The sequence below is a fragment of the Emys orbicularis genome, chromosome 11, assembly GCF_028017835.1.
Source record: "Emys orbicularis isolate rEmyOrb1 chromosome 11, rEmyOrb1.hap1, whole genome shotgun sequence".
Lineage (NCBI taxonomy): Eukaryota > Metazoa > Chordata > Testudines > Emydidae > Emys > Emys orbicularis.
In genome coordinates this window covers 12,361,377-12,389,300 of record NC_088693.1, presented here as the reverse complement: position 1 = coordinate 12,389,300, position 27,924 = coordinate 12,361,377, and the positions used below count along the sequence as shown (strand labels likewise).

Genomic DNA, 27,924 nt, shown 5'->3' with positions numbered 1-27,924 from the left:
CACTCACATAACTACTGTGCAGAAGGGTCAATCAGAACCTCAAATCCGTACAACCCAATATTCCAGTACTATAGTAATGACCTATAGTAATGAACTTTGCCAGTCATCTTTTTCAAACTGACTACAAAGTCAGAATGTAAAAGCCTTCATAATAGGAGTCATTCTTCATTTCAACAGTAGAGGGCAGGTTTTACTCTAGGACAGGCAGGCCAGTGTTTGCAAACTATTCACTGTTCTCTTCCTTGTCCACCAGATTAAAAAGAAAAAACAAACACTATGATTTGCAAATGAGGGTTGCAGAATCCAGTGTCAACATGTTTCTTGTTTCTTTATTTTTAATTTAAGAAAAATGTATTAACGATCCTTGGAAAAGCAAAAGATTTAGTAGGATTCCTTCATAATCATTACTAGCTTTCAGGGGGGAAAAAACAAAAAACAAAACATTAATCCACAGCAAAACCAGAACTCCACTGATCAAAGCAGAGCTAATGTTTCCTTATGACACTTTCAAAAATCTCCCATTATTCCCAAAAGGCCAACGCTTGTTATGAAGAAAAGCACTGACAGAGTATTAAAAGACTGAAGACCCCATCATAGCAAAACTGGCACGGTCACAGTGAATGTCTGATTTAAAAAGAAAATGCTGACCTGCAAGATGCTTGAGCAGTTGAGCCGAGATCTGTAGACATTATCCCCTGGGTAGAGAAGTGCCTGGAAGGGGCTGGACGCATAGGCTCTAACTACTCAAGAAGCCATGGGAAATCTTTGACTTTTTCCTAGGGCATCTATCACTGCATGCAGTATCTACCCAACTTGATGGTCTTATTGCCAGGACCCAACAAAACGTAGCTTTAGTTCAGGCCTTCTGACTTGAGGAGGTACATTCGTTTGACAATGGGAAGGAGCATGACAAGGATTTGCTTTGTTAACTTAAATGACTTTTCAAGGACTCTGTCCATGAAAACTATAAAGACTTGTCAGTCATGTACTTTCCCCTATTGTTCAAAGCACAAGTGTTGGGTGTGGATAGCGTCCACACGATTCACAAAGGAAACCATCAGTCGCAAGGGGTGTATGTCTGCCCATTGGTGTGCAATGAACTATAGGCATGGGGACAGAGGAATATATCCCTTTCCTAATGGTAGGTTACATTCTTCCATCACATTGCTAACAGGTGAACATACACAGCTCTTATTTGATGAAACAATAATACCAAGTGTCTACAGTTGTTCCACAATGGGGAACTAGAAGGGGAAGAAGCCATCTCAGTTCACCCCAGGCTCATCATTCTTTGTCCATATACCTTGTGCATGTGGATAAACAAAGAGTATACAACAACATCACAGAATACACTTCCTATTCAAAGTATTGTTAAATGAGCAATGTTAATATTATGGGTAAGGAGTTCTACAGGGTCAGCGTACCACTGTTTAGATCAAAGGGAACAGAATAATGAAGCTATAGATATTTAAAGGGTTAATCTCAAACCTTGTGTGCCCTAAATTTGCTCTCATAATACATATATGTTAGTTGCAAAGTCTATGCAAATTTCCCCACTAGCCCACACAAAAGCAAATGCTTCCAACGCTCTAGGTTTTTTTGTTTTTGTTGTTCATTTTTTAAACTTTGCCTCTGTTAACTTAGACTTGAAAATTGAAAGCCACATAAGATCTGGCTAGCACTGCTAAAGTGGCTGGACAGGTGCTGTGAATGACTCATGCTCCTCCTGTGCTGGGAGTTAAAGGCAACAATATTTCGAAATTGCTCAAAAGGATTTTACATATTGCTTTCCATGTGCCAAGCCTGGCACAGCAATTCTACTAATTCACAATCCTCACAGAAAGGTAGACCACTATCAGCATTTGACAGATGGTGCAGAGAGATGAAGTGACTCGCCCAAGGTTATAATAGTAGCCACTGACTTCTTCCCTGCAGCGATATGGATCACGTGTAACCCTAACCCTAATCAAATGACTGGAGCCACACTATAAACCAGAGGCAGATTTATCATGAAACAAACAGTGCGGTGGCACAGGGCCCCCATAGACAGGGGGCCCCCCCAAAATGCAGGACAAATCTTACCTGACAACCTGCCCCGGAGTCCCAGCCGGTGGCACAGCAGGGGCAGGCAGGCTGCCTGCATTCCGTGGCCAGTGGCTCCACGCTGCTCCCGGAAGTGGCTGGCTGCTGGCATCTCCCTGTGTGCCCCTGGTGGGGGGGGAGGCAGGTCCGCGCGCTGCCCCCGCCCGAAGCAGTGCACAGAGACCCAGTGCCCCCTTCCTCCCCACAAGGGGTAGGCAGAGACATACCAGCAGCAGTGCAGCAAGGCTAAGGCGGCTCCCTGCCCGTGCCGCCTCCCTCCCTCCGTGCCGCTCCCGTAAGCGGCCAGCATGTCCCTGCAGGGGGGGGTGTGTGTGTGTGTGTGTGTGTGTGTGTGCATTGCTCCCACCCTGAGCGCCGACTCCGCAGCTCCCATTGGTCTGGAACTGTGTCCAATGGGAGCTGTGGGGGTGGTGCCTGCATGCACACAGTGCGCAGAGACCTCCGCCTAGGAGCTGCTACCAGAGGGGTGTGCTGTTCGCTTTGGGAGCCGCCCAAGGTAAGTGCCGTCCCCCTGACCCCTCCCACATCCTAACCCCGTGCCCCAGGCCAGAGCCTGCACCCCTCACCCCCTCCCACACTCCAATCCCCTGCCCCAGCCCAGAGCCCGCACCTAGCACCCCAAGTCCCTACCAGAGCCCAACCCCTGCACCCCCTCCTGCCCCCCAACCCCAATCAAGGTACCTCACTTTATTTTCATTTACTTCCTATTACTTATAATATAGGAGGAGGAGGAAGAAAAAAAAAAAAGAATGAAAAACTCGGGGGAAATAAGAGAGAGAATGTTCTTTTTCTTGGCTGGGTCCCAACAGGAAGGGGGACCAAAAATGAAGCTGCAAAAGCCCCCACTAACTCTAAATCCACCACTGCTACAAAGATCGGCCTCTTACCAGCACTCCTATGTGTTAGATTTTTATTTGAAAGGCCACATACTAGCTGAGCCAGGTTTAGAATTTGTGACTTCCTGATTCCTAACTCTGTGCTCATGCTTCCCGGCCACCTTGTCTTCAGAGAAACTATTTACTTTGCTAACAGTTAGTGAGGCGTACTATAAAAATCTGAACAAAAGCAGAGATGCTAAGGCTAATCTTAGTTATGCAAATACTTTCTGAGGTGTCTAGCTCATGTCTCTATGGCCTAGTGAAATCCCCCAGCTTCTAGAAATGGTAACAAAAGAAGAGAGGAGATGGCTGTATTTCTGCCAAGTCTAAATGAGAACCAATCAGTGATCCCATTCCCCTCCTGCACCCAAGCAGTCTTGCATAGGGTTTGAGATGAGTTATAAAAAGCTCTTGTGGTCCTGCTTATGTACTTTTCTTAGCCCTGAATGTAGCTCTTCTGAGCAATGCAAAATTATAGCTACCCTACATTTTTAGAATGGTGGAGTTTCCACAAAGAAGAAGAAAACCAATCAGGTCGCAAGAGGACTGCCTTTTCATTTCCTAAACATCTCTCTCTTCATAAGGAGACTAGATGGGCCAGGGTATCCCTCCTGGACAGAGAGCTTTTCCTCTCGATGGCACTGGGGTGAGTCTGGCTCAAATGGGCAGTGGTTTGGTAAGCAACTTAGAAGGATTTATTGGACTCTGTCCTCTCATTGTCTCAGGTGTCCACTCCACCAAAACAATTCTCCCACTTGGGAGCCTTGGTAACAGATGAGACCCCAAGACATGAATGAGCTTGGAGAATGAGTCACTCTCACACGGAGCTGGTCCCTCCATATTAGGGTTTAGTGGCCAGGATGGTGGAGAAAGAAGATCGCTATACAAGAAGCAAGGCAATCCTATGGACGAGAGACTTCATGCACCCCCTCTTCCCTATACCCATGATCTAGAAACTAGTCTCAGGGAAAGAATAGTGGATTTAAGAAAACCTTTATATTTTGGTTTGTATTGCCATATAGCAGTGTTTAATTTACTGGCAGCTAAGACTGCCAATCTTGGTTGGACATATTCCTGGAGGTTTCAATCACACGATTTTTAATTAAAGATTAATCTTTAATTCCTGGAGACTCCAGGACAATCCTGGAGGTTGGCAACCCTACTGGCAACCTAGAGCAGGTTGTCCTTGCTCTGCTTCTCCTAGGTTGTTTTTGTGAGATGGTATTTTAAGGACCTGGCTCAGCACCAAACAGTTTTGCTCTTGCATTGATCTGAATTTATTACAGGCTAATGAGACCTTTGTGAATTAGAGAGCGAGTAATAGTATTTTTAGCTACAGGAAATTAATGGCAACCTGGGAAGTACAGGGGATTAGGCCTCCAGCTGTAACCAGTCACATGTTGCAGACAGACATTTACTGTATAACCACCACATGCCCCCAGAGCAGGGAGTAGAACAGGGGTGGGCAAATCTACGGCCCACAGGCCGGATCTGGCCCATAGGATTGCCCCCCATGGCGCCGCAAGCCCCGTGCCGCTTTCAGCAGCGGTTGGCCCAACGTCCCTGTGGCCCCCGGGCCCTTGCCTCCAGGCACCGCCCCCCGCAGCTCCCATTGGCCGGGAATGGGGAACCACGGCCAATGGGAGCTTCAGGGGAGCGCACACGGAACCCTCCGCCCTCCCCTCCCCCCAAGGGCTGCAGCACTTCTGGAAGCAGCGCAGGGCCAGGGCCAGGGCGCCTGCCCTGGCGCAAGCTGCTGACACCCCGGAGGCCAAACACCTCCTGCACCCCATCCCCCAACTCCCTGCCCTAAGCCCCCTGCCTGCACTGTGCACCCCTCCTGCACCTTAACTCCCTGCCCTGAGCCCCCTCGTACACCCTGCACCCTTCCTGAACCCCTGCCCTGAGCCCCCTCCTGAAGTCTGCACCCCTCCTACACAGCTGCCCTGAGCCCCCTCCTACACCCCAACCCCATTCCCTGAGCCCCCTCCTACACCCCACACCCCACACCCCTCCTCTGCCCCAATCCCTTGCCGAGCCCCTTCCTGCACACCGCCCCCCTCCCGCACACGGCACTGCCTCTCGCACCCTGGCCCTGCATACAATTTCCCCATCCAGATGTGGCCCTCAGCCCAAGAAGTTTGCCCACCCCTGGAGTAGAACCGTAGGCTCTCTCCTCTGGACACCCAGACATCGATTACTTGAGCTAAGGGAGAACCCCTTGTGTGGCAGGAAGGGTATGGTCCTTGTGACAGGGCATACAAACCCCACACCAGTAAAGAAAGGGTTAAGCAGCTACTCTGCCTCCACAGCCCCACCCCACCATACCAGCAAAGCATAGCGGGAGGGATAGCTCAGTGGTTTGAGCATTGGCCTGCTAAACTCAGGGTTGCGAGTTCAATCCTTGAGTGGGCCATTTAGGAAACTGGGGTAAAAATCTGTCTGGGGATTGGTCCTGCTTTGAGCAGGGGGTTGGACTAGATGACCTCCTGAGGTCCCTTCCAACCCTGATATTCTATGATTCTATGCCTGGCTTGGAGGAGGAGCTCAGAAGGGGAGCAGGCCAGTTTAGCAGTCTGCAGAGGAGCTGACCTACATTCTGAGCTCCTGGGAAGGAGCTTCTGAGGCTTGAGCCTGACTGCAGTGTGACCCAACTCAAAAGGCAATGGGAGACTTGGGAGGTGTAGAAGGTCTGAGACAATCTTATTTCTACTTAAGTTGATGTCGTCTTCACTTTACTTATGGGAACAGAGGGGATGGTAGGAACTGATCCAGGGAGGCAGCAGTATAGCACTTCGGCAGCGCAGGATGTAGCTATCTACACTGGGGCCTTGATTTGAACCCTGTAGGAAGGGTGGGGCCATGTTCCCCTACCAACCCCTAAAGGGTGCCAAAGGAAGAAGTGGACCCCTGATATAGGGAGTCTAGGGGAGAGAAGGCCCTGAAGGACAAGATCTCAATCCAGGGGAAAACCCAGAGACCCTTACCTAACCCAGAGGGCTACCCCCTTGTTGGATGTCATATACCCTGAAAGGCATGACCTGGCTGGATGGCTGATTCACAGAAAGGCCAGATCACTGTGGTATCAGAGTAGTTGTCAGCAGGGCCACCAGGAGAGAAGAGGATCTGCCACACCCCACCAGCCCACTGGGGGTATCTGTAGTAAGTGAGTCCTTTCATTGTTGGTGGACAGTGCAGGCAACTCATCCCAACTTTGCTAAAAGCATTTGGGCAGACAATGCCAGGTGGGGCTACTGGAAAGATGGACGTGGAGAAACTGTTCAAATGGCTGACATAACCGGCAGGAGCAGGCTATGCAACTACGGGAATGACAATACCAGCTGTTGCAACAGATGACTAACAAGCAGCCCTCCAGTTACAACAGCAGCAGCTTATAAGAGAACTGGCTGCACAACAACAGGAGCAACAGCAGTACCTTGTCTAACAGACATTGGATGCTCACAGTGTTGTGGCCTCTGAGGACTAATTCCCTCCCAGGAACCCGAAGCTCATCTTCACTCCCCACGATCCCAGTGAAACTCAACAATGAGACCAGAGGAAGACTCCCAGGTTTTTCTAGTTACGTTTGAATGAGTGGTGACAGCTGCCTCTCACACATCGGGCCATTTTGCTGGCCCCATAATTTAAGGGATCCATCTCAGGCTGCCTACAGGGGACTCGACTCAGTGGCCACACAGGACTATTTGTGAGTCAAGGCTGCCATTTTGTATTAGGTTTTGTATGTAATATCCAAATATCAGCATCGCTTTTGCAAAGAAATTTATCTACAGGGGCCCTGCCCCAGGTGGTAGCCCAGAAGTTAAGGGACCACTGTTGGTACTGGCTACAGCCCAAGAAAGGTGGCGGAGCTAGTCTTAGTAGAACAATTCACCCAGATACTGACTTGTGACCTGCTAAAGGTCAAAACAATAAAGACATCAGTTTGCCACCTCCAGCCAGATGGCTTACTGGAATGTTTCAACAAAATGCTGAACGTTAAGAAATTTGGGATATCAGACCCTCGCCATTGACCAACTACTTCCCCCACTATTATGTGCCATCTGAGAAATCCCACAAGCTTTCACTGGATTCTCACTGTTTGAGCTACTATACGGAAGACAGCCTCATCGCATCCTAAACTTCCCCTGGGAATCTGGGGAGGAACAGAGGCCCCAGGCCACAAACATGGTCCAGTATGTTCAATTGCGTGACAGGCTTAAATCTTTAGGTAATCTCTCAAAAGAGAACTTGCTGAAGGTCCAACAAACTCAAGAAAGGGCATACAACCAAGGGACCCATCTATATGTCTTTAGGCATGGTGACCAAGTGCTGTTACCCCTACCAACTCTGGAGTCTAAGTTGCTGGCCAGATGCTAAGGACCATTTGAGATAGTAAGACAAGTTGGACCAGTGGACTCAGATCTGACAGCCAGGAGAGGGGATATAGGCGAGTCTCTTTTTCATGTTAACCTTTTAAAGACTTGCAAGGTCAGAGCGGGACAACTACCACCACCTTATCCACCTGACTAGGGACCTAGTCACCCAGAGTTCAGAGCTCATACAGACGGAGAAGATCTCCAACCTGAGCAAAAGCCCTGATATAACATTTAGTTGAGTCTTTATCCTCTGTATTTTCAGCTCTACCTGGACAAATCCACTTGACCTACCACTACACAACCACAGAATAAGAACAGATACAAGAGACCCCTCAGCCCCTTTCTTGAAAAAAATAGGAGAAGCTGTCCAGGAGGAATTACAAGCAATATTAGACATGAGTGGAGAAGTGCCATTGTGCTGGTACCAAAACCAGATGGCATGATATGCTTCTAGATTAACTTTAGAAAGGTTAATGCAATATCAAAATTTGATGCATACCCAATGCCCAGGATGGACAAGCTACTGGAATGCCTCATAACAGCCAAATATATCACCCTGGATTTGACAAAAGGGTATTGGTAGAGCCCTTTGACACCTATATTCTGGGGGAGGGGGGAGGATGGAGGAGAGGAAGGATGGAGACAGCCTTTACCACTCTGTTCAGCCTTTACCAGTTCCACACTACACTATTTGGCCTCCATGGGGGAGCAGTGACATTCGAACAAGTACTTTATGGACCAAGTACTTCGACCACATGGACAGTACACAGCAGCACCTCAATATCATCTATTGGCAGAACTGGGGCAACGCCATATGACAGGTCACTGCCATGCTGCAGGCTCTCAAAGATGTAGGACTCACGGTGAACTTGGCTAAATGCAAGATGGGGAAATAAGAGGTCACGTATCTGGGCTATACCATAGGGACAGGTCAATTGCAGCTGTTAGTCACAAAGATACAAGCCTTAATGCCCTGCTCCAGACAACAATGAAGCAGGTGCAATGCTTCTTGGGATTGGTAGGGTATTATAAGCAATTTGTTCTAGAATTCACCCTGATTGCAGCCCCCGCTCATGGACCTTATCAAGGACAGTTGTCCCCAAAAGATTATCTGGTCATAAGTCTGTGATGCAACAGATCACCTCTACTAAGAATGGTACTCCTTAACCTGGATTTTTCAAAAACCCTTGATCATGCCAGCAGACGCTTCAGAAGCAGGAGTCTGAGCAGTTAGGCAGAGAAGAATGCCCAGTCCTCTGCATAAAAGTCAAAAGAGGTTTCCCCCAGGAAGAAATTTACTCACTCAGTCATTGGAAGGAGGCTTGGCTGTGAAGTGGGCTATGGCTGCCTCCAAAAATAGTATCTAAGGGAACATTTATTTAAGTGACTGATCAAGCTCCATGAAAGACACCAATCCTCCAAGAGTGCTACAACCATACAACTTTGAGGTATTCCACCAAAGGTGGAGCAGCCCAGCAAAATGCATGTTCTCCTCCTTCCTCCTGAAGAGGGTCAAAAACCATTTGTTGAGGACAGTACCCTGGGCCCCGTTTTGATGGGTGAAGGTATGTGACAGGGCATCACTATCCCCTGTCCTTTCTCTGGGCCTGTTGTTAAGAACTTTACCTTCCCAGAGTATATTACGTTAGCAGGTTGAACCATTTTGTGGAAATAGTCCAATTTCACTGAAGTTCTGATGAAACACAGGCAGGGTTACCCCTGAAGCCTGCTTAGTTTCCTGCCAACCTGCTTGCCCACCCACCTCCTCAGCAGTTTGGTATACAGCTGAAATCCATACTTGTCTTGCCAACAGTTAGTGTTTTGTTTTTTCTTGCCCCTAAACTAACCCTCACAGCATCTCCGATAGGTAATGTTTGTACAGCTCTTAAAATGTAAAGCACATACTATTAAAGAGCAATTTAACCTGAATGATAACTACTGTATAGCTTTAGACTACTTTTGAAACCATACAAGTAAAGATTTCCTTTAGGCTACATTCCTCCAATAAGTATCTGTTTGATGAAGCCACTTTAATGAAAACAGAGTTCCTGGTCAGGTGAGGGGACAGATTTGACCAGATCTGTCTCAATTTCTCTCAGCTTCTTAGAGGAGATTCTTACCTTTTCCTTCATGCAAAAGGAACAGAATGGCCTAATGGAAAATATACTTGATTGGAGGCCAGATACTGGAGTTCTAATCCTGGCTTTCCCAGGGACATGCTGCCACACTCTGGGCAATCACATGTCTGCCTCCTTACCTGGTCTTGTCTATTTTGACTGTAAACTCTTTGGGGGCAGGGACAGTCTCTTGGAAGGTTTGTATAGTTCTTGATACATTGGGGCTGTTAATCTGTATGACAGCAACAGCTATTTCTTATTAAGGTCTAGAGAATTCTTAAACTCTGGTTTGATTTTCTTCTGACATGGGTGTGCATCAGGGATATTGCCACTCAAGTTAATGGAGTTACATTAGAATAAAACTAGTGTAAAGACATCAAATGAGGTCTACTTATCCACCTAAGTCTTCCCTGAAATAAAGGCCAGTTTAGTGCAGTTTTAGCACTGCCATTTAACAGCAGTGCACCATTTAGACTTCCACGCAACTGTAGCTTCCTGTTTAAAAAAAAAAAATCCTACTTGCTGCAAGACAGACCAAATTTAATCTTAACTTTTAATGTTGCTCCAGCACTTAAAAAAAATACTTAAGTATCAATCTAGTCTGTCAGTACAATAGCATTGGCCATAGTGATTTCTAACTCTAGCCTAGCTAGAGCAGTTCAACCTAAAAACCGCCATTGAGTAGTATAAAATGGAAATAGAGCAGCACTTATCGACAATTGTGTCTGACCCTTTCAGTCAGAGAGGTCTCACCTGAGGAAATCTAAATCAGAGGCATCTTCAAGAGAAACCAAATAAGCCTCCAGGCTAGTAGTCTCACATGGCTTACCACCTCCCTTACCTCCCAACACTTGCCCAAACTCCAAGTAGGTTCTCAATGAAACAGAGCTGGCAGTTTGTGTATGTTACACTGAATTTAAGTGTATATCCATGTAGCGTATGGACACAAGCATTTAAAAAAAACCCCAAAAGAATGGTACATATTCTCTGGAAAAAAAAAGTCACAATGGTTGTCTCTACCTCCATGCTAGTATTGGGGTCAAGGTCATCACACTCTGATTCCTCGGAGCTGTTGGTCTCCTTGTTTGGCAGCATGAAGAGGAAGAAAGAAGTGAAAGGTTAGAACAGAGATTGGTTAGGCTGTGTGAGCAGCAGCAGACTTGCTAGCAGCATGGAAATGTGTACTGGTAAAGGAAATGCTTTAAAAAACAGAAAAAGTCAGCATAGGTAGCAACATGCTTTTGCAAACGGAGAGGTAACAATCTTGCGACAGTTGTTTAGGTAATAAAAAATAGCAAAGGAAGCAATAGAATGAAGAGTTTGTCTGCCAAGCTATACCAGCTACTTCTTTGGGTCTGGATTCTTTGCTACCTTACATCTTCTGTAGCCATTTTATATCTGTGCAAACCTGGGTGTTTGTTGCATAACATTTTACTATGAGAATTTGCTTGTCCTTGTTGGGAGAAACAAGCCCCATATAGGTGCTGAGGAGGCTCCTTTATCATCTTTTACAGGTATTTGTGCTCTGAATTGGAAAATAGTCATGCAACCATAGCAGAAGATGGATCTTAAGCCATAGTTCATCTTTCCCATACTAAAATACATCCTCCTACCATTCCCCACCCCCATACACACCAGGATCTAGGCTGGTCCCCCCTCTTAATATGGGACAAGGGAGTGGTTGAGGACACCTCCCCCAAACACTTGGCTGTGACCCCAAAGTTGAAAACCCCATTAGCTTAAGACCGAAGACGAAATCCTGGCCCTATTGGAGTGAGTGGCAAAACTCCTATGGACTTCAGTGGTGCCAGGATTTCACTCAGTAGCTTTCACACAGGCTGTTGCCTCACTATCTGGTATGATGGAGCTCTAAGTTTAGCCAGGGTAAAGGGAGCAAAAAAAACAAACAAACAAAACCCACTCCCGCCCACGTTTTGCATTTCATCCATTGTGCATATATATTTAATCTTATCAATATTTTATATAAAAAGAGAAATACTTACTTGCAGTTCCGATGCCAGGAAAAAAAAAAAAAAAAAAAAAAAACCACCAACACAAAGGCTGCATTTTATTTTGCATGCAAAATCCTGTTAGCATGGGAACTACCAAAAAATTATAAACAAAAATCAAAACGTCACCCCCCACCTCTCCTGAGAGAGGATGGCAGAGGGGGTGAGGAGGATGGAAAGCAGGAGAGTGGCCCACAGCTTTGGATGGCCTTACTCACTTTAACAGAGACTTTGTTGCCCAGAATATCCTTGGATTTACGTGGCCCATTGGATTCATTTTTGCCACTGCTCTCCTTTTCCGCCCGCTTTCTCATGCGCAGGGTATGCCATGAACATGACTTCCTGTTGTACCAAAAAATGCACCAATCAAACGGCAGATCATGGCAGGGAAGGAAGGATGTGGAAAGGGGACCAGCAGCCACATTTGTGAGTACTGCAATTCCCTAGAAAGTGAAAGCCACCAGGAATGCATCTATTTCAGTTTCAGCAATAGCATTTATTTGAAAACAATTTCAATAGTTTTACCAGCAGATGATGCGCCACATTTGCTGTTTTAATACATTTAGTAGAAAGCCAGTTCCCTAGATAAATAGGGAACTGGGCTGTATCAACTTCAGCTAATCGGTCATCAGGCTTCAGGGACTTCAGCAAGAAATGTTTGCGACAAATGCAAGCGCTAAAAACGTCAATTCAATTTAAATCTTGTCAATTCAAGCAGTGAAACTGATGCAAATGTGATGGGAATGGGTCTTAATGGACTGATTTGATTCAACAAGTACAAGAGTTCAGAAGTTCAAGGTGGATCCTTGAGTGTTGCTAAGAACATGAATAGCTAAAAAACCAAGTAGTATCTAGGTCATTAGATTTCCAAGAGAAGTTGTTTCCCAGAACTACAAGCTTTGCTATATTTCTTGGGGCCAAGAATTTCCTGTTTGTTTAACATGGTTGCATTTTGTCAATCCAATTGTCTGACATTAATCAAATCTATAATTTGTTGACTAAACAGAGCACGGAATTAGTGATTTCCATGTCCAACCCCTATTTACTGTCCCCATGACCTTATCCTTTGAAAAAAGGTCATGTCACCCTTTATAAGAAAAATGCTATGGAGACAAGAGAAAAATCACAGATCAGAACAGACATCAAATTAAAAAAAAAAAAAATCAGTTTAAAAAATGGATTTAATTTACTTTCACAGCAGAAAGTTTACCACTTGCAGGGTTTGTGTTTATTTTTTAATATTCACCTAAAGCAGCAAGTTCTCAAGAACAGCAGTGGAATGAGCTGGGACCCAGGTCAGAAGCATTCTGCTACATCTGCCCACCTTTAAGGCATGCAAATTTGATTTGCATGTTTGAAGCCAATGTTTGGCTCATGTCGCATCTACAGTACCTTGACATTTTATAAAGAAAGTTGCATGTAATCCAACGATAACCTGTGATGCCAATCAAATATATGACGTTAGGATCTTAAACTCCAGAAACAGTAGACATTCTGTATTCCAATTCTAAAAAGTGTTTGTGTTCGTTATGCTTTAGCATCAGATTAGAATGGTACAGTAGGTCACATCAAGATTAAAACGATAGACCTATAACAGCTGTACACACCAGCACAAGACTAAACTGGTTTATGTTAACTAAAACTGGTTGTGGATACAGTTTCAGAGTGTCCACACTACAGCAACATAAACAAGGTCACGTGCACGGTGTCTTTGAGAACTAGTTATGGGCATTCACATTGGGCACCAGAAAGGAGCAGCATTATATAAACTGCTCACATCTGTAAAATTTGGCTGAAAATCTTATGACAATATTCTTGCATGTGATATTTTGGCACCTCTAGGCGAGATTCAAATTGGATATGCAAAGCAATGTGGAGTTATCCAAACACTGCAGAACTCACAGAATTCAAGTTTAAGTTTTCTTGGAAGATCGGGATTAGTCAGTGGTGGGTTGATAGGTTTCTCTCCCCTTACCTCCAACTGGCTGAACTATCACCAGATCAAACAGAGTAGGGTGTGAACACTACCGTTACTGCTTTAGCATGGTTTATAGACAGACTAGTCAGACAGACTAAGTCATTCCACCCCACTTTTAAACCCCATACTACATGGTAACATGATAGAGCTGTAGACCACACCCACAGTTGGCCATGTGTTTGTTTTATAGGACATACATTAGAGTGTGTTCAGGCAAGCAACTATTTTTTCCAGAGTATGAAGAGAATATTTGTGAGATATAAATCTCAAAAAGGGAGAAGAAAAAAAGTGCAACGTGTGCTTCATTCACTACAGTTTTGGTTTAGTGCTCTTTGCAGAAATCATTGCAGAGTATGACTGCACTGGAAGCTTCGATTTGACATTACTTATTGGGAAATCGAATACTGTTGACAAATGTAACAGCACCCAATTCCACACCAGTGCTAGAGAAGAATGCCATCAAGTCTCTAGCTACCAGAGAGATGCTAAATAATTCCTTAGCTTTAGTATATATTTCATACATGTTTTGACCAGGAGCATTGATCCTGTAGAACAATACAGGTAAACCCAATATCATGTGACACCTAACACTGAGCAGTTTTTTTTGTTTTTGTTTTTTAAAAAGGCTTCGCCCTCACTTCAAATCTACACCTTGAGGCACTCATGTGAGATAAGATTTAGCATCCATCATGCTAATAAATTTTAGATATTAAAAGAAAACAGGTATTACTAAACAGGGTTGTACCTTCTGTATTTAATACCAAAAAACCACTTTCTTGCATTTAGTCATTTCAGATTGACAAATTTCTAAAAAAAAAAAAATATTCACACATTTGTTAAATAAGCAACAAAACATTATAACAAAAAAAACAAAAGGGTCAAACTAGTCCTTTTTAACCTCATTAAAACATGCTCATGGTGAAAATTTATTTTACATATTTAAAATAGTACATTTAAAATTATTAGTTACATTACAGGTACGATGAACATTGCGACTATTCATTATATTGCACAACCTGACTTCATCAATATGGGTTTCTTTAAATAGTGCAAAATACTTTATACAGGAATGTACTTAGAAGGGGTCTTGCCAACAAAAAATATTTTACAAAAGTTACCGTGAACAGAAAAATGTCAAAATAAAAGATACAAGCTGTACAAAGAAATTGCCATAGACAACAAAATCTCTCCTCCTTGAGAAGCAGGCCTCAGTCCAACACAAGGCCTGATTTTTTGCTAGAAGCTGTTATAACCAATATATATATTAGTAACTTAATACAACATAAATATAAGTCCAGTCCAATCAGGTCCATGTAGGTGTAAAATGGATCAACGTAAAACATGCCTTTAAACTGTCTATGGTTTTAAATTCTTTACAAAGTATAAACAAAAAACCACAAACAAAAATAACCAAAACCCGAACTATCCAACATGGATGCCCCATGCTGTGGATTGAGCATTCAAAGTTTGTTCCAATGGCACTGTAGATAAAAAAAATCAGCAGGAATTCCCTACCATTTTTTTTTTTTGTTTTTTCCTCAAAAATCCACACACTGCTCCCAGGGAAGCCAACATGGCACTTACTTGATGCTTCCGTCGCTATTATCTGTAGTGGATTTAGTGAGGGGAGCCAAGATATTGCCTGGAATCCATCCTTCAGCAGCCGGGGAGTGGTCGTTCGCAGGCTGGTACACCAGGAACATATTTTGCTGGTTGATGGCAAGGATCTGAACCACCTCGCCCTGATTCACGCAGATCTCATTCTCCTTCAGTGCATAGTAATCTTTGATTACCACCATGGAAGAGGTCCCATTACACCCTCCCAAGTCACTCTGTGAAGAGGACAACAGAAATTGTTAGGAAGTGTGTGTTGCTGGGGAATAGGTGAGAGTTACCTCTTTTAGGAGCAGCCAGGACACAGTTTTCAGACTAGTAAAGAAAGGGTGGTGGTGGTGGTGTTAAAATCCTTAAATAATTGTAAATTTACATCAGAAGAAAAATCTATAATTAAGAGTTTGAAGTTATCTAGTAATCCAAATACCCTGGGAATTAAAGCCAGAGTCCTGTGTCATATCATAATTCGCATTTGGTTCAATGGGAATTTTGTTCTAGGAGTTCTAAAAAAAGACTTATTTGCATTTTATTGTAGCAAAACAATTGTATACCAGGATGTGGGGAAAAGAGCAGTGAAAGCTGATGTCTGAATAGGAAAACAACACACAATGGCAGGTACACATTACACAGTAATTGGACTTGCAACAACAGCTTTTGGTCCCTGTCAAGGCTGCATTTGAACCAGTGGCGATTTGGTGGCCTATGTGAACAGAGTTCATGGTCTCAGCTCTGTTTGCAATAGTAAACATCGAAGAGAAAACCCTATCTCCACACCTGGCACTCGTTAGCCTCAGAGAGGACAGCACAGAGCAGATCTCCAAGTCAGGGTGCTGGGCATATTGTTCTAAGATTGAGGTGGAAGGTTTCATGGCAGCTGCCTGTGCTGTAAACAGGGAAATTCAGTCACCAGGGTTGTGAAAACTCCATTTTCATGAGTCTTAAGTTTGCTTACAGTTGTTTGTAAGTGTTTTAAGGTCTATACATCTTTGATCTTTAAACCACCTATTCTGTTGTGCCACTGGTTTGGCAAGCTGGTTTCTACTGACCTGATTAGTTCAGAATTTCATGGATATTCCAGGATACAAAGAAAGACAGGCTTCAGTATAATGATGAGCAGAGATAAAGTACCTTGCTTTGTTCGTATTTGTCCCCAGGCTGGTGGTGTTCATACCCTGCACTGCCATTGGAGGTAGATATCTTCAGGGGTGGCAGAGATGGGTTACGGCTTGTAGCCTTTGAAGGCTTCTCAGACCCTACTGGAACAGAAGAATAAGGTCTGCTGTTGGGCTGAGACACCCTACTAGCTTGTGGCCTCATTACTGCAGAGGTACTCTCTTTGCGTTGATACTCTATGGGCGACTGTAGTGCTGCAGGAGAGGAAGAGAATTAGGTGTACCGCTGCTTGTGACACAGTGTAACCTGACGTGCAGTACATGAGGTCATTTCAATAAATGGATATTGCTTTCAAAGTAAACCCAAGGGATACTCAACTGCATCACACATGGAAGAGCACATTTACATTTAGACATCTTGAGACCACCTCACAGTACAGTATATAATGATTCAACACAAGGCTCCTCTTACTGCTATGATGAAGTTGCTTGTCTAATGCTACAGCATGCTGAAAACTTAACCCTTCAACAGAAATAAACACGTTCACATTTTATTTCAAGCAGCACATATATCAGAATGATTCAATGTTCCCTTATAGGTACAAATGACAAAACTTAAGTATGTGGTGTGTATTTATTCAAGTACTTGACACCCAGGCCGCTAAGAGTTACTGGCCCCCGTTATACTCCGAAAACCGCCTACTCACATAACCCACTTGTATAGACAAGAAACCATGTCTACCAAATTATCACCAAATGTAGTTTACTCTGGACCTGGTTACATCTTTGTGTAGAACCACAGAATTAGAAGGGACTGCAAGGGTCATCTAGTCTCACCCCCTGCCAAAGTGCAGGATTTGTATATGATCTATAACTATTTTGGTGTAGGGCAGTTCCTGGAAGCTACCAACTAGGCAATTGGTGTTGATGGCATCAGAAGGTTAACCTCAGTTGGTCATTCATCTCCAGAAGATGCCCTGTACCAAGGTTATAAGAAACCCAAAATAGTGAGTCTGGGAGCAGGAGAAAGTGTTTGGCTGTGGAGAGATTTGAAAGGAAAGGGTAGTAAATAGGGGTGTATATTTGAGCTGGTGTGGAGCAGAGGAGAATGGGGTTTTCTGAGGTGGTGGGGAGAAAGGTTGGGTTGGCAGGTTTGAGGATAGGAGTCAATGATAAATGAAGGTGTAGGTGGGGAACCCGTCAGGTTAGAGGTAGTTTGGAGGTTGAGAAGTGGAACTGGAGAGATGTAAAGAGGTTGCAGTTTTCTCAGCCTCTTTTACTGTAAAGTATCCCTGTTTTTCATTCCCCTTCTCCATTCAGAAGGGAAGAGGGCACCCTTTTTCTTCTGACTTCATCACCCCTCCCCCCAAATAGGGTCTTTTCTACTTGAAGAGTTGATCAGCCTACAGGAGCGGATAAGAGGTCCTCTGACAACTTGTATCTAGAGCCCCACCTAGTAGTATTAGGCACCAGGTATCACTGTGAGCTGGTCAAAGTTTAGGGGCAGACTTTGAGCTTGCAAATCTTTCTACACGGACTGCCATTATTCAGAAGAAGAGGGAAGAGAGGAAGAGTCACCAGGATCAAAGACTAGAAATCCTTAAGTGTATGGATTTGGTGTTTATGTGTCATGCAGCTTCAATGGCTCTGGACAGATCATTGCCAGAGAATCAGTACTCTGTACATTGGTCGGACTGTAAACTAAATGGAATGCAGAGAGACTAATTCAGCAATGAGAAAATGCAAGAAAGTGTCACATCAAATTAATCCAATCAAGAAATCACAACAGAAGCATCCCTCCTAACACTGAGGAGATGAAAAACCTCACAAGGGATAGACATGGACTCCAGCATTTTTACTAAAAACAGGGGGGGAGAAAGGATTCAATAACTAAGGAATAATTTAATTCCAAAAATAAGTCTCAGATATCTTCCTTTCCTCTGCACACACTTTACATTTGAGAGAGAGACCAGTTTCTGCAGGCGCTCTCTGCATTAGTTTGACTGAATTGATGGTGAGCTGACCTTTGGAGTGGCTGCAGTCCAAAAGGGGAACCAGACCCATATAAAAGTAGAGATTAGACAATTCAGCTAACCAAACCCTTCAGGCATCCCAAATGTCAGATGCATGCAATGCTCTGCACTCTCCCAGGAGCACAGCATCAAATGTTTAGGACATTCAGATTTGAGGCAAATTTTGGTTTTACAAACATCTTTGAGTTGACACTATTCTAAGCTCTTGTTTCAGAGCTTGACAGCCTCTCCATATTAGGGGTGCAAGCTGAAGGCCAGGCTACCATTCTGGAGTGAGTGGATTCTGATTATGGCCTCTGAGTGCTACTGTATTTACGTTGAGTGCAGTTAACAGGCATCAGGAGACATGAACTTGAAAAAGCAAGGACGTTTTGTGAGGCTTTCACCACAGATGATATGTCCCAGCAGCATGCTGCTGGGGGTGGGGTGGGGGGGAGGGATTTGGCTCCCTGGGATAAAGCCTGCCTCTGAACCTGGCTAACACACTGTACCAACCATATACTTTAGCAGGAAGTCAAGTGCTGCCAGAGTCAGACCCTACTAGCCACAGTTGTTCCTGGGCCAGCCAAGAATTCCATGGAACCATTAACACAGCATGGAGCTGTATAAAATTTTCTGGACAATTTAAAAGGTTTGAGGATTATGGTGGCATTATATGCTTTCTCCCATACCCCTACACTGGTCACCTAGATTCTCCCCATCACAATGCAGTCCCTGAACTAGGTAGAGAGATCACTGCATGGGGTGGTACTATACAAGCACGTGAGTCTTTCCTCTGCAAGAAAAAGGGAAGATCAATATATTAAGCATTCCTCTATATGTGACTCTCAGGGGATGTGGCCTGGCCTTGCGCCAACAACTACTTAAAGATGGGCAGCCTGGATTAAGCTTTCTGTTTGAGATTTTTCCTTATGAACCTGAAGGTGATGAGTGTTTTTCAGCAGAAGACAACATTTGAACGTTGTAGATTCCGGTTAATGCAGAAGACACTGTACAGAGATAGACTACGTACCATTTAGGAAGTCTCTCTGTGTGTCCAGAACCTGATTGATGTCCTGTATCCAAGCTTGCTGAATTTCAGGATTGGCAGCCTGTAAAATGACTCGTTCTGAAGTTTCCCGGCTCATAAGAGCAAATTTACAGGGATCATCATCCACTATTTCTTCAATGATTAGATAGTTCATCTGCAAGAAGCCCAATGAAGCATGGGTTACATTGGAGAAGGCTCAGCAGCATTCAAAGATAAATGATTGTACTAATTTCCTGAACAAAATTAGCTTAAAACTATCATTTGATTACAATCAGGAGAACAAAATGCCAATGTGCTTGAAGTTCCAGATAATGTCTAATGAAGGTCTAGCATCCTACAGTCTAGTGAAGGCCTAGCATCCTATAGGCAGATTTTTCAGGTTTAAGTCTCATGACTCAATAGCTATCCAAGATCTCTCAACATCCATCTGCATTGTCTTGAGTTACAACTTCCTTTGAAAAAAGTAATGTGATCATGGCTGATGGGTCAAAAATAAGCATAACCTGAAAGTGACATTAATAAAAATTCCTCCTAAGAGTTGAAACCCTCCTGCCTCCCAAAAATCCTACCATCCCTCTAATACAAGAGTTGACAGCAATGTTTACATCAATCTCTCTCCCCTGAGGGGAGTAATGGGAACTCAGCCATTAGTCACTTAAAATTGGACTGTGTACAGAGATATACTAAAAGGAATAATTCTCCACTGATGATCCAGTGGTATTTTTCCTCTCTGATTATTCTACCACCTAAGTCACTTGCTGTGCAATGACTCCATTAGGCTATGATCCTGCAAACACTTTATGTGCCTATCTTTGACTTCATTGTGACTACTTGCATGTCTAAAGATAAGCATGCAAGTGTGTGATTGCAGGATTGTGTCCTTCATCCAGGATACCACTGGGCCTGTTAAACATTTCAAGTGTCTGTGAAACATGATGTGAACATGCATGAATGATTAAAAAAACAAACAAAAAAACCCCCCACTTCTGATCTGTCAGCTTTAGCCATTCTTGCAAGCAGGCCCACTGCCGTTTTACTTTACATCCCACAAAATGAAGGAGGGAGGGGATGGATGGTGCACCATCTAGCTAATGTATTTCCAATATGCATATCAGAGAGGTGTTGAGCATCCATGTACAACATGTGTGAACCAGCTCAAAGTGAGGTCATCTCATTTTCAGTTCCCCGAGTACATAAGAACTGCCTATCAACTGAATGAGGAGGAAATTCTGCAAATTAACTCAGTTTAAAAAGAAAACCACCACAGCAGCAGCAAGCAGAAGAACATCACACTCCACATCATTTTAAGGGCATGTCTTCACTGCAACAGTTAGCTTGAATTTACACTGCTCGATCTAGGCTAGCTCAAGTGAGGGCTGCTCCACACTGGGAATTTACATTGAATAGCTACATGTCAGGGGTGTGGAAAATCCACACCACAGAGATGGAGCTAGGTCACTTAATCCCCAGCGCAGACAGCATTTGGTTGATGGAAGAATGTGTCTGTTGACCCAGCTACTGCTTCTTGGGGAGGTGGATTACCTATGTGGACAGGAGAAGCCCAGGTAGGGTCTAGGCAGTGTTGCCAGCTGCCAGCCAATCGGCAAAAGTGGTGATCAAACCACAAAACCACCTCAAGCGACAGAGTGATTGTATTAGCAGAGTGTTAGAACACACCAGCATCTAATCAAAAAAACAAACAGCTACAGCCTCACTTGAGTCTGAGTAGCACTCAAGCTTCAATTTACTCCCCTGATGGGCTGGCTAGTTGAAGCTTAAAGCATCACTTAACTCAAATTAGAGCTGTGCGTGAACAGTAGTTGGGTTGGGGCAAAAATGGAGTTATAGCTCAAGCTAACAATGTACCAAAGGCATGCCCTGAAGTGCAGTTTAACTGGAAGCTATCAGATAGCCCTAGGCCAAATCTGCTTCTTTTGGCATTGGTAGATATATAGAAAAAATAAATATCTTCAACATACAACGCAAGAATTGCTCTTTGCAGAGAACCTACATTTTCTAGAATCACCTATTGAGAAGTCAACTTCCCCAGCCTCTAGATTAAAAAATAGGGTTAATTCTTGTCACTTGATGTCTTTCTTCCCCCCTTTTACACTCCATTGGAAGGGGGAAGGTAGGAAGTGATTTTAAAATTAAATGGATTTAAAGACATCAGGATTTACAACTGTTCTTGAGATTTACAGTTTAGTGTTATTGGTTTTTATGTTCTTACAAATATTTCCACCTTGAATAGTCTCTCTTGCAACACTAAGTAGGCTAATAAAGTAATACCAAAGATTAAGGCCCCCCGATTCAGGAAAGCATCCCTATTAGAGTTAAGCATGTGCTTAAGTTCTGAATTGGGGTCCAAGATCATTTTGGTTCAGTTTCCCCTCCTCCACTCCTAGTGGAGAGAAAATTAGCAAGCCCCTTCTGCTGCTATCATTAGCTCTTCAGTAGACCCAATTCTTATTCATGCAACGCTCCAGGCAACAGATGTTAACTGTTCAGACCTGCCCTTTGCTGCATATCTTTAAAGTCAGCTACTGAATTGTGCAGGGGCAAATTTACAGTTGTTGTCCTTATACTATCCTTGGTCCATATTACTGAAAATTAGTGGGAACACTCTGCAGACTAAGGTCTATATATGGCACTTGAGGACTGGTATGCCTAAAAGTCAGTCCAGAGCATAGAAGAGTCATGGTTAAGTAGCAAACGCTTATCAAATAGGACTTTCCCATTTCTTACCTTTATACTTTTCTTAAACATGTAGCCTGGTGTTAAAGAGCCTTTCCTAAGAAGTTCACTAAAGATGACTATTTGCTCAAAGAGGAAGACCCTGCGCTCCTTTGGCCGAGACAGCCCTCCAGAATCCTGCTCAGTTACATAGAACGTATCCTGCTGCAGCAGCTTTCCTTGAGCAGTCAGCTTGCCCTGAGAAATAGAGAAATTGCCAACTTAAACACACATATGGGTAAGAACAAAATCACACAGCCCAAGGGCTGATCTGCTGGTGTTCACATGTTCTGGGGTTTCCAAGGAGCACTGAATTTTCAAAGGCAGAATGCCTCTGGACTTGACACTAAAGTCTTAGCACTCTGAATGAACTCTTGTCAAGGAAGGCAAACACGGCTGTTCTTTATTCTCATCGTCACCAACTGTGTTTCCAAGACAGAAAATTCCACGTCTCCAATGGAATGTTTTTATACCTGTTTCCAACTATATTCCCATTATAATTTTTGAGCTACTATTTAAGACATGCTGGGCCTAATTTTGGAGTTTAGGCATTTTACCAGGACAGACAATTCCTGCGTTGAATTGGTCAACTTGGTACATCATTTAAGAGCCCTCTCTGAAGCTGCACAGGTGCTCACACCCTCATGTCAAGCTACCTCACTCAAGGTTTTGGGTTATCATGCTAAGCAGCAGAGGAGTCCGACTGTGAGGCCACTCATTCTGGCAGAGCAAATAAGTCTGCAATTCAAACTTTGAGAAGCAGTAACAGGCATCAGATTTTGATGCCTGTACAGGATTGTTCCATTTTTAGAACTACAGGTACACATTTGTCCCACCCCTCCCCCCGAATTTCAGAGGAATATAGCTCACAGTTAAGAGAGCAGAATTCTGGTTAGAGAGGCTGAAGGACAATCTGTGGAGATAGTTATTGAAAAAGATGCTCATAGCCCCTTGAGCACTGTTCTTTAAGCTAACTGCTGTACGAGCATGACAGATGCATACCTCAAAGCCCTGAAGACGGCCCAGATTCATCATATCATTGCAACGTTTTGGTACAAGGCACATTAATTCAACTGCTTTCTGTTAAATACAAACAATACATTAATTATGAGAAGGCCAGAGCACTCTAAGGAAAAATTAAAAACACAGCCGCCACCAATCAAATGAAAAACGAATGAGGCATGCTTGTTTTTAGAAGTTATAAAGGCATGATTCTGGTGTATCTAGGTCAGGGGAGGGCAAACTATGGCCTGCAGGCCAGATCCACCCTGTGAGGGCTTTCAATCCGGCCCATGGGATTGCCAGCCCTGTGGTGCAGTGGGGCTAAGACAGGCTCCCTGCCTGCCCTGGCCCCACGCCGTTCCCAGAAGCAGCCGGAACCATGTCCCTGCGGCCCGGGGGGGGGGGGGGGGGGGGGGGGGGGGGGAGGAGAAGAGAGAGAAAGAAGAGAGGGCTCCATGAGTTACCATCACCTGCAGGCACCGCCCCCTGCAGCTCCCATTGGCCAGGAATGGGGAACTGCAGCCAATGGGAGCATTGGGGGTGGTACCCACAGGCAAGGGCAGCACACAGCAAAGCTGCCTGCCCCACTTCACCCCCAGGAGCCACTGAGAGACATGCTGGCCACTTTCGGAAGCGGTGTGGGGCCAGGGCAGGCAGGGAGCCTGCCTTAGCCCCACTGTGCACCATTGCCACCCTGGAGCCGCTCGAGGTAAGCGGTGCCAGGCTGGAGCCTGCACTCTGCACCCCCTCCTGCACCCCAACCCCCTGCTGCACCCTGCACCCCTGCCCCCAGCCCTACATTCAATTTCTCCACCCAGATGTGGCCCTCGGTCCAAAACATTTGCCAACCCCTGATCTTGGTGTTTCACTAATGTCAATGGAAGGTCTGGCATGCAGGCACGGGCCCCAACTACATGTAGCTTAATCTAGAAGAGAAAATAAATTAACTTAAATGAAACATGAAATAAGCAATTGTTTCTTTGCTCATCTCCAATATTCTATTGACAATTTGCTTTCTCTCTACAAAATTCCACTGAATTATTCAGCAATAGCTAGATAAAGCAATAGTGTCTAGGATATGAAAGTATACCTCTATATCACAGCATTCCAGCCCAGCTTTCTCACTGTATCTCAGGAAGTCCTAAAGAAAGCAAGACAGTTCTCATGAAGATGTTTTAGGAAAGTTACCCATTATCTAGTTTTAAAAAATTAAAATTAAAAAAAAAAATCCACCAACAAGCAACAGGATGCAACTCCACAGAAAATGAAAGATGTACTTAGACAGCACTTTGAGAATCTCTGAGAAACTTAATATAAATGAATTAGTTTTCAAAACATGCTTGTGAGGTAGGGAAAATATCCTACCCATTTTATAGGTGGGGAAACAAGCACAAAAGGTTGAATGACTTGCTGAAATTCACAAAGCAGGACAGAACAGAACAGAACGCTGACTCAGTCCCCTCTTTTAAGCCACAAGACCACACACTTGAAGATACCCTTTTTTCCCTTTTGAAATCTTATAGACAAATGCAATTACTTTTTTGCAACTAGTACAGTTACCAAAGCATGGGCTGATGGTAGTCAGTTTGAGATGTTAAGTAGCTTAAACAAAAGCCACCAGTACCTTTATATATTATGGGCCAAATTTCAGAAGTGATTCACATTGGGCAACTAAAATTAGACACCTCGGGTTAGATTTTAAGAGATGAGCAGCTAGAGTTGTGGAAGAAGTCAAGAGCTGTGGGTGCACAGAATCCTTGAAAAATCATGTTGTGTGTCTAAGTTGGACTCCCAAAGTAGACACTGAAAATTTGGATCTATCCATTTCTCATTTTAGGGCACAGGATATCAACATACAGAAGCTCGGTACACATCTGTTAAAAGCATTTGCCTTCATTCAGAACCAGTCTGTGCTGGTGATATTTCTAGATCTGTTTATTCCATTTAGAGCTGGCCAGAAAACAGGAATGGGAAAAATCCTCATTTGAAATTTTCTGGTCAGAAAATAACTTATACCCCATAGGAAAATTTGAAAAATTAAGAAAGTGTATGTGTAAGGGGAAAATGAACTATTTCCTTCAGTGACTGTTTTCCACCTTTTGCTAGTTTTATTTTCTAGGGGTGGGAAAAAAAAAAAAAAAAGTCAGTTAGCGGTGGGCATTTTACAACAATCATTAAATGAAAAAATTCAAAGTTTAGCTTCCCCTCAAGTTGTTCATTCCCCCCCCCCCCAAAAACAAAATTTATCAAAATGAGATTTGATTTATTTTTTTTAACCTCATTTTCAATGAAGCCTTTTTTTAAAAATGAGAAACCTCAAAAGCTTTGATCAGCTCTAATTTCAATGCAACTCATGCAGAACATCCCTAAATCTTTGATTATTCTAGCAAGATTTGGTAAAGCAACTGAAGTGTCTCAAAGAGCAAAGACCGACATACATAAGACGTTAGCCATCATCAGCTACCAAACTCTGTTCTCAGAGATGTCTTAACTGGGGCCCCTCTGCTGGCTGAATGTCTATCTATAGACAAACGAATATTGTAGGGGCCAACGTATAATGGAGCTCCTCTTCCATTAACTTTTCACTTGAGTTAAAGAGATGGTTAGTTACAACATACCCCATAAGATAATTTGGGATGTCAAATTTTAAGAGACAAACCTCATAAGTTACAATGAAATTCAGACGGATTCAAGTCAAAGTCCAACGCAAGATGAAAATGATCCATAGCTTAACCTGAATTGCATCTTTACACTCACCTTGAGTAGAAGCTGGTACTTGGTTATTCTTTGAATAGGTTTGATTAAAAAGTCACTGAGGGTTAACCGTTGGTTTATTTCTTGTTGTACCTCCTAAAAAGTAATATTAATCACCACAATATTAAGAAATAGTTACAACAAACCACATGAATACATTTATAGCTATTCTATTAGCAAAGACAGGAAACAGGACATGGTAAGTGACACTCACAAAATAACAGGAGTACTTGTGGCACCTTAGAGACTAACAAATTTATTAGAGCATAAGCTTTCGTGGGCTACAACCCACTTCTTCGGATTGTAGCCCACGAAAGCTTATGCTCTAATAAATTTGTTAGTCTCTAAGGTGCCACAAGTACTCCTGTTATTTTTGCGGATACAGACTAACACGGCTGCTACTCTGAAACCTGTCACTCACAAAATAAAAAGATTAAAGAGTAATTTTCTGTCAGAGCAAGAGGACATTTTAGAAAACGAAAAGGTTTTCAAAATCTGCAAGTGTCCCTTTTTGGCATGTACTGGGCAAAATACTCGGAAGCTAATCTAAAGATTTGGGATTCATTTTCAATTTTGAGCTGGTAGAGCAGGAATTAGATTTGGAGACTGCTCTTCCCATTATAGTTGGGTGATGGCCATGAAGAAATCCTGAAGAGCATGAAAGGTTGCAGCGACATACCCTTTAATGAAATGAAGGGCCTTCCCCTTGTTACTCAAGTTTTGCATTATAAAGTGTGGATAGCCCCAAAGACTTCCTGGAGTGAACATAAACATCTGGGGAGGGGGCAGAATTATTAATTGTAAACCACCCAGCAGAATAATAACCCCCCTAAACACCACAACAGTACTCAGCCAATTATTCAAAAAAATATACCTCACCCAAAGTCTTGACTATTCTCTGCAAAGATCACAGGTGGCAAAGGCCATTTCAGACAGAGTGAGAGAGGAAAATGAATTGCACTTTCGGAATGCAATAGTCTAGCCATTAATTGGAAAGTAATAGAAGAATGGGAATTTGATATAAATATTCAAGGAATTGCTGGAAAGAGATACTGTATACAAGTATATTCTGTTTACAAGAATAAATCGTATCAAAATCCTTTAGCCAAAAACAGCCAAAACCCATAGGTTTTTGGGTAATTCTCCTTTAACCTCACATCACAGGTTTAGGCAGCAATAGTATCCAGTGAATGTGGCCAATCTTACCTCAAAGTATGCATCATATTCAGCTACTACGTATTCTGATCGTGGTTTATTTTGACAGTACACCACATACATGTGCAATCTCCTCTCCTGTGAAGGCAAGATGCACAGGAGTCTAGTAAGATATTAGCTACTATATTTTTATTAAATGATTGGAGTGGCAGAAAGATGCTAAAACTGCTCTGTTTGATCATGCTCATTTACTCAAAGGTGCAAAGCAATGGAATCAGGTCTGTTCTAGCTGACCCCGAGTCTCTCCTTGATGAAAAGCAATCAAGGCAATATTCCTTCCTCATTATAGAATATTTACACAATGCAGCCCTGATCCTCTAAACACTCAGGCACTTGAGTAGCTTTACTTTGGCAAGTGGTCCCACTGAGTTCAACAGTGCTACATATGTTTGACAGATGGAAGCTTTAAACAAGGGGCCAGATCCTCACTGCATGTAATTCAGCATAGCGCCACAGAAGATTTATGCTAGCCAAGGGTATGGTCCAGTGTTTTTACTTCTTTTAAAAGTAACTGAACACAAAGAAGTTGAACATACTTTAAGTTAAAAACAACATGCACTTATTTAAGCCAGGGGTGGGCAAACTTCAGCCTGCAGGCCACGTCTGGCCTGCCAGCCTTTTTAATCCGGCCCTCGAGCTCCTGCTGGGGTGCAGGGTCTGGTGCTTGCCCTGCTCCAGTGCTCCAGCCAGGAAGCAGGGTCGGGGGCCGCTCCATGCGGCTCCTGGAAGCGGCGGCATGGCCCCCCTCTGGCTCCTACGCATAAGGGCAGGGGTAGTGTGCAGAGCAGAGCCCCCTGGCTGCCCTAAGTGCGGCCCTCGCAGCTCCCACTGGCCAGGAACTGCAGCCAAATGGGAGCTGCGGGGGGTGGTACCTGTGGCTGGGGCAGCATGCAGAGCCACCTGGCTGCGCCTTTGCGTAGGAGCCAGAGAAGGGACATGCTGCTGCTTCTGGGAACAGCTTGAGGTAAGC

At 43.8% G+C, this 27,924-nt stretch overlaps 1 protein-coding gene across 3 annotated transcripts in view; it reads right to left on the bottom strand.

Annotated features, from left to right (window-relative positions):
* The window catches only part of KALRN (kalirin RhoGEF kinase), a 730,922-nt gene that overhangs the window by 27,793 nt on the left and 675,205 nt on the right, over positions 1–27,924 (bottom strand). For 2 of the 3 annotated variants that reach the window (XM_065413425.1, XM_065413427.1), the window contains 8 exons: positions 26,946–27,032; positions 25,743–25,835; positions 24,076–24,126; positions 22,986–23,063; positions 21,996–22,181; positions 19,233–19,404; positions 16,204–16,442; positions 14,269–15,293 (listed from right to left, as the gene is read on the bottom strand). In XM_065413425.1, the coding sequence (XP_065269497.1) occupies positions 15,042–15,293; positions 16,204–16,442; positions 19,233–19,404; positions 21,996–22,181; positions 22,986–23,063; positions 24,076–24,126; positions 25,743–25,835; positions 26,946–27,032 (1,158 nt within the window). In that variant the 3' untranslated portion in view covers positions 14,269–15,041. Of the gene's footprint in view, positions 1–10,494; positions 10,555–11,701; positions 11,826–14,268; positions 15,294–16,203; positions 16,443–19,232; positions 19,405–21,995; positions 22,182–22,985; positions 23,064–24,075; positions 24,127–25,742; positions 25,836–26,945; positions 27,033–27,924 lie in introns of those variants that run through there. The other variant, XM_065413426.1, reaches the window with a different exon arrangement.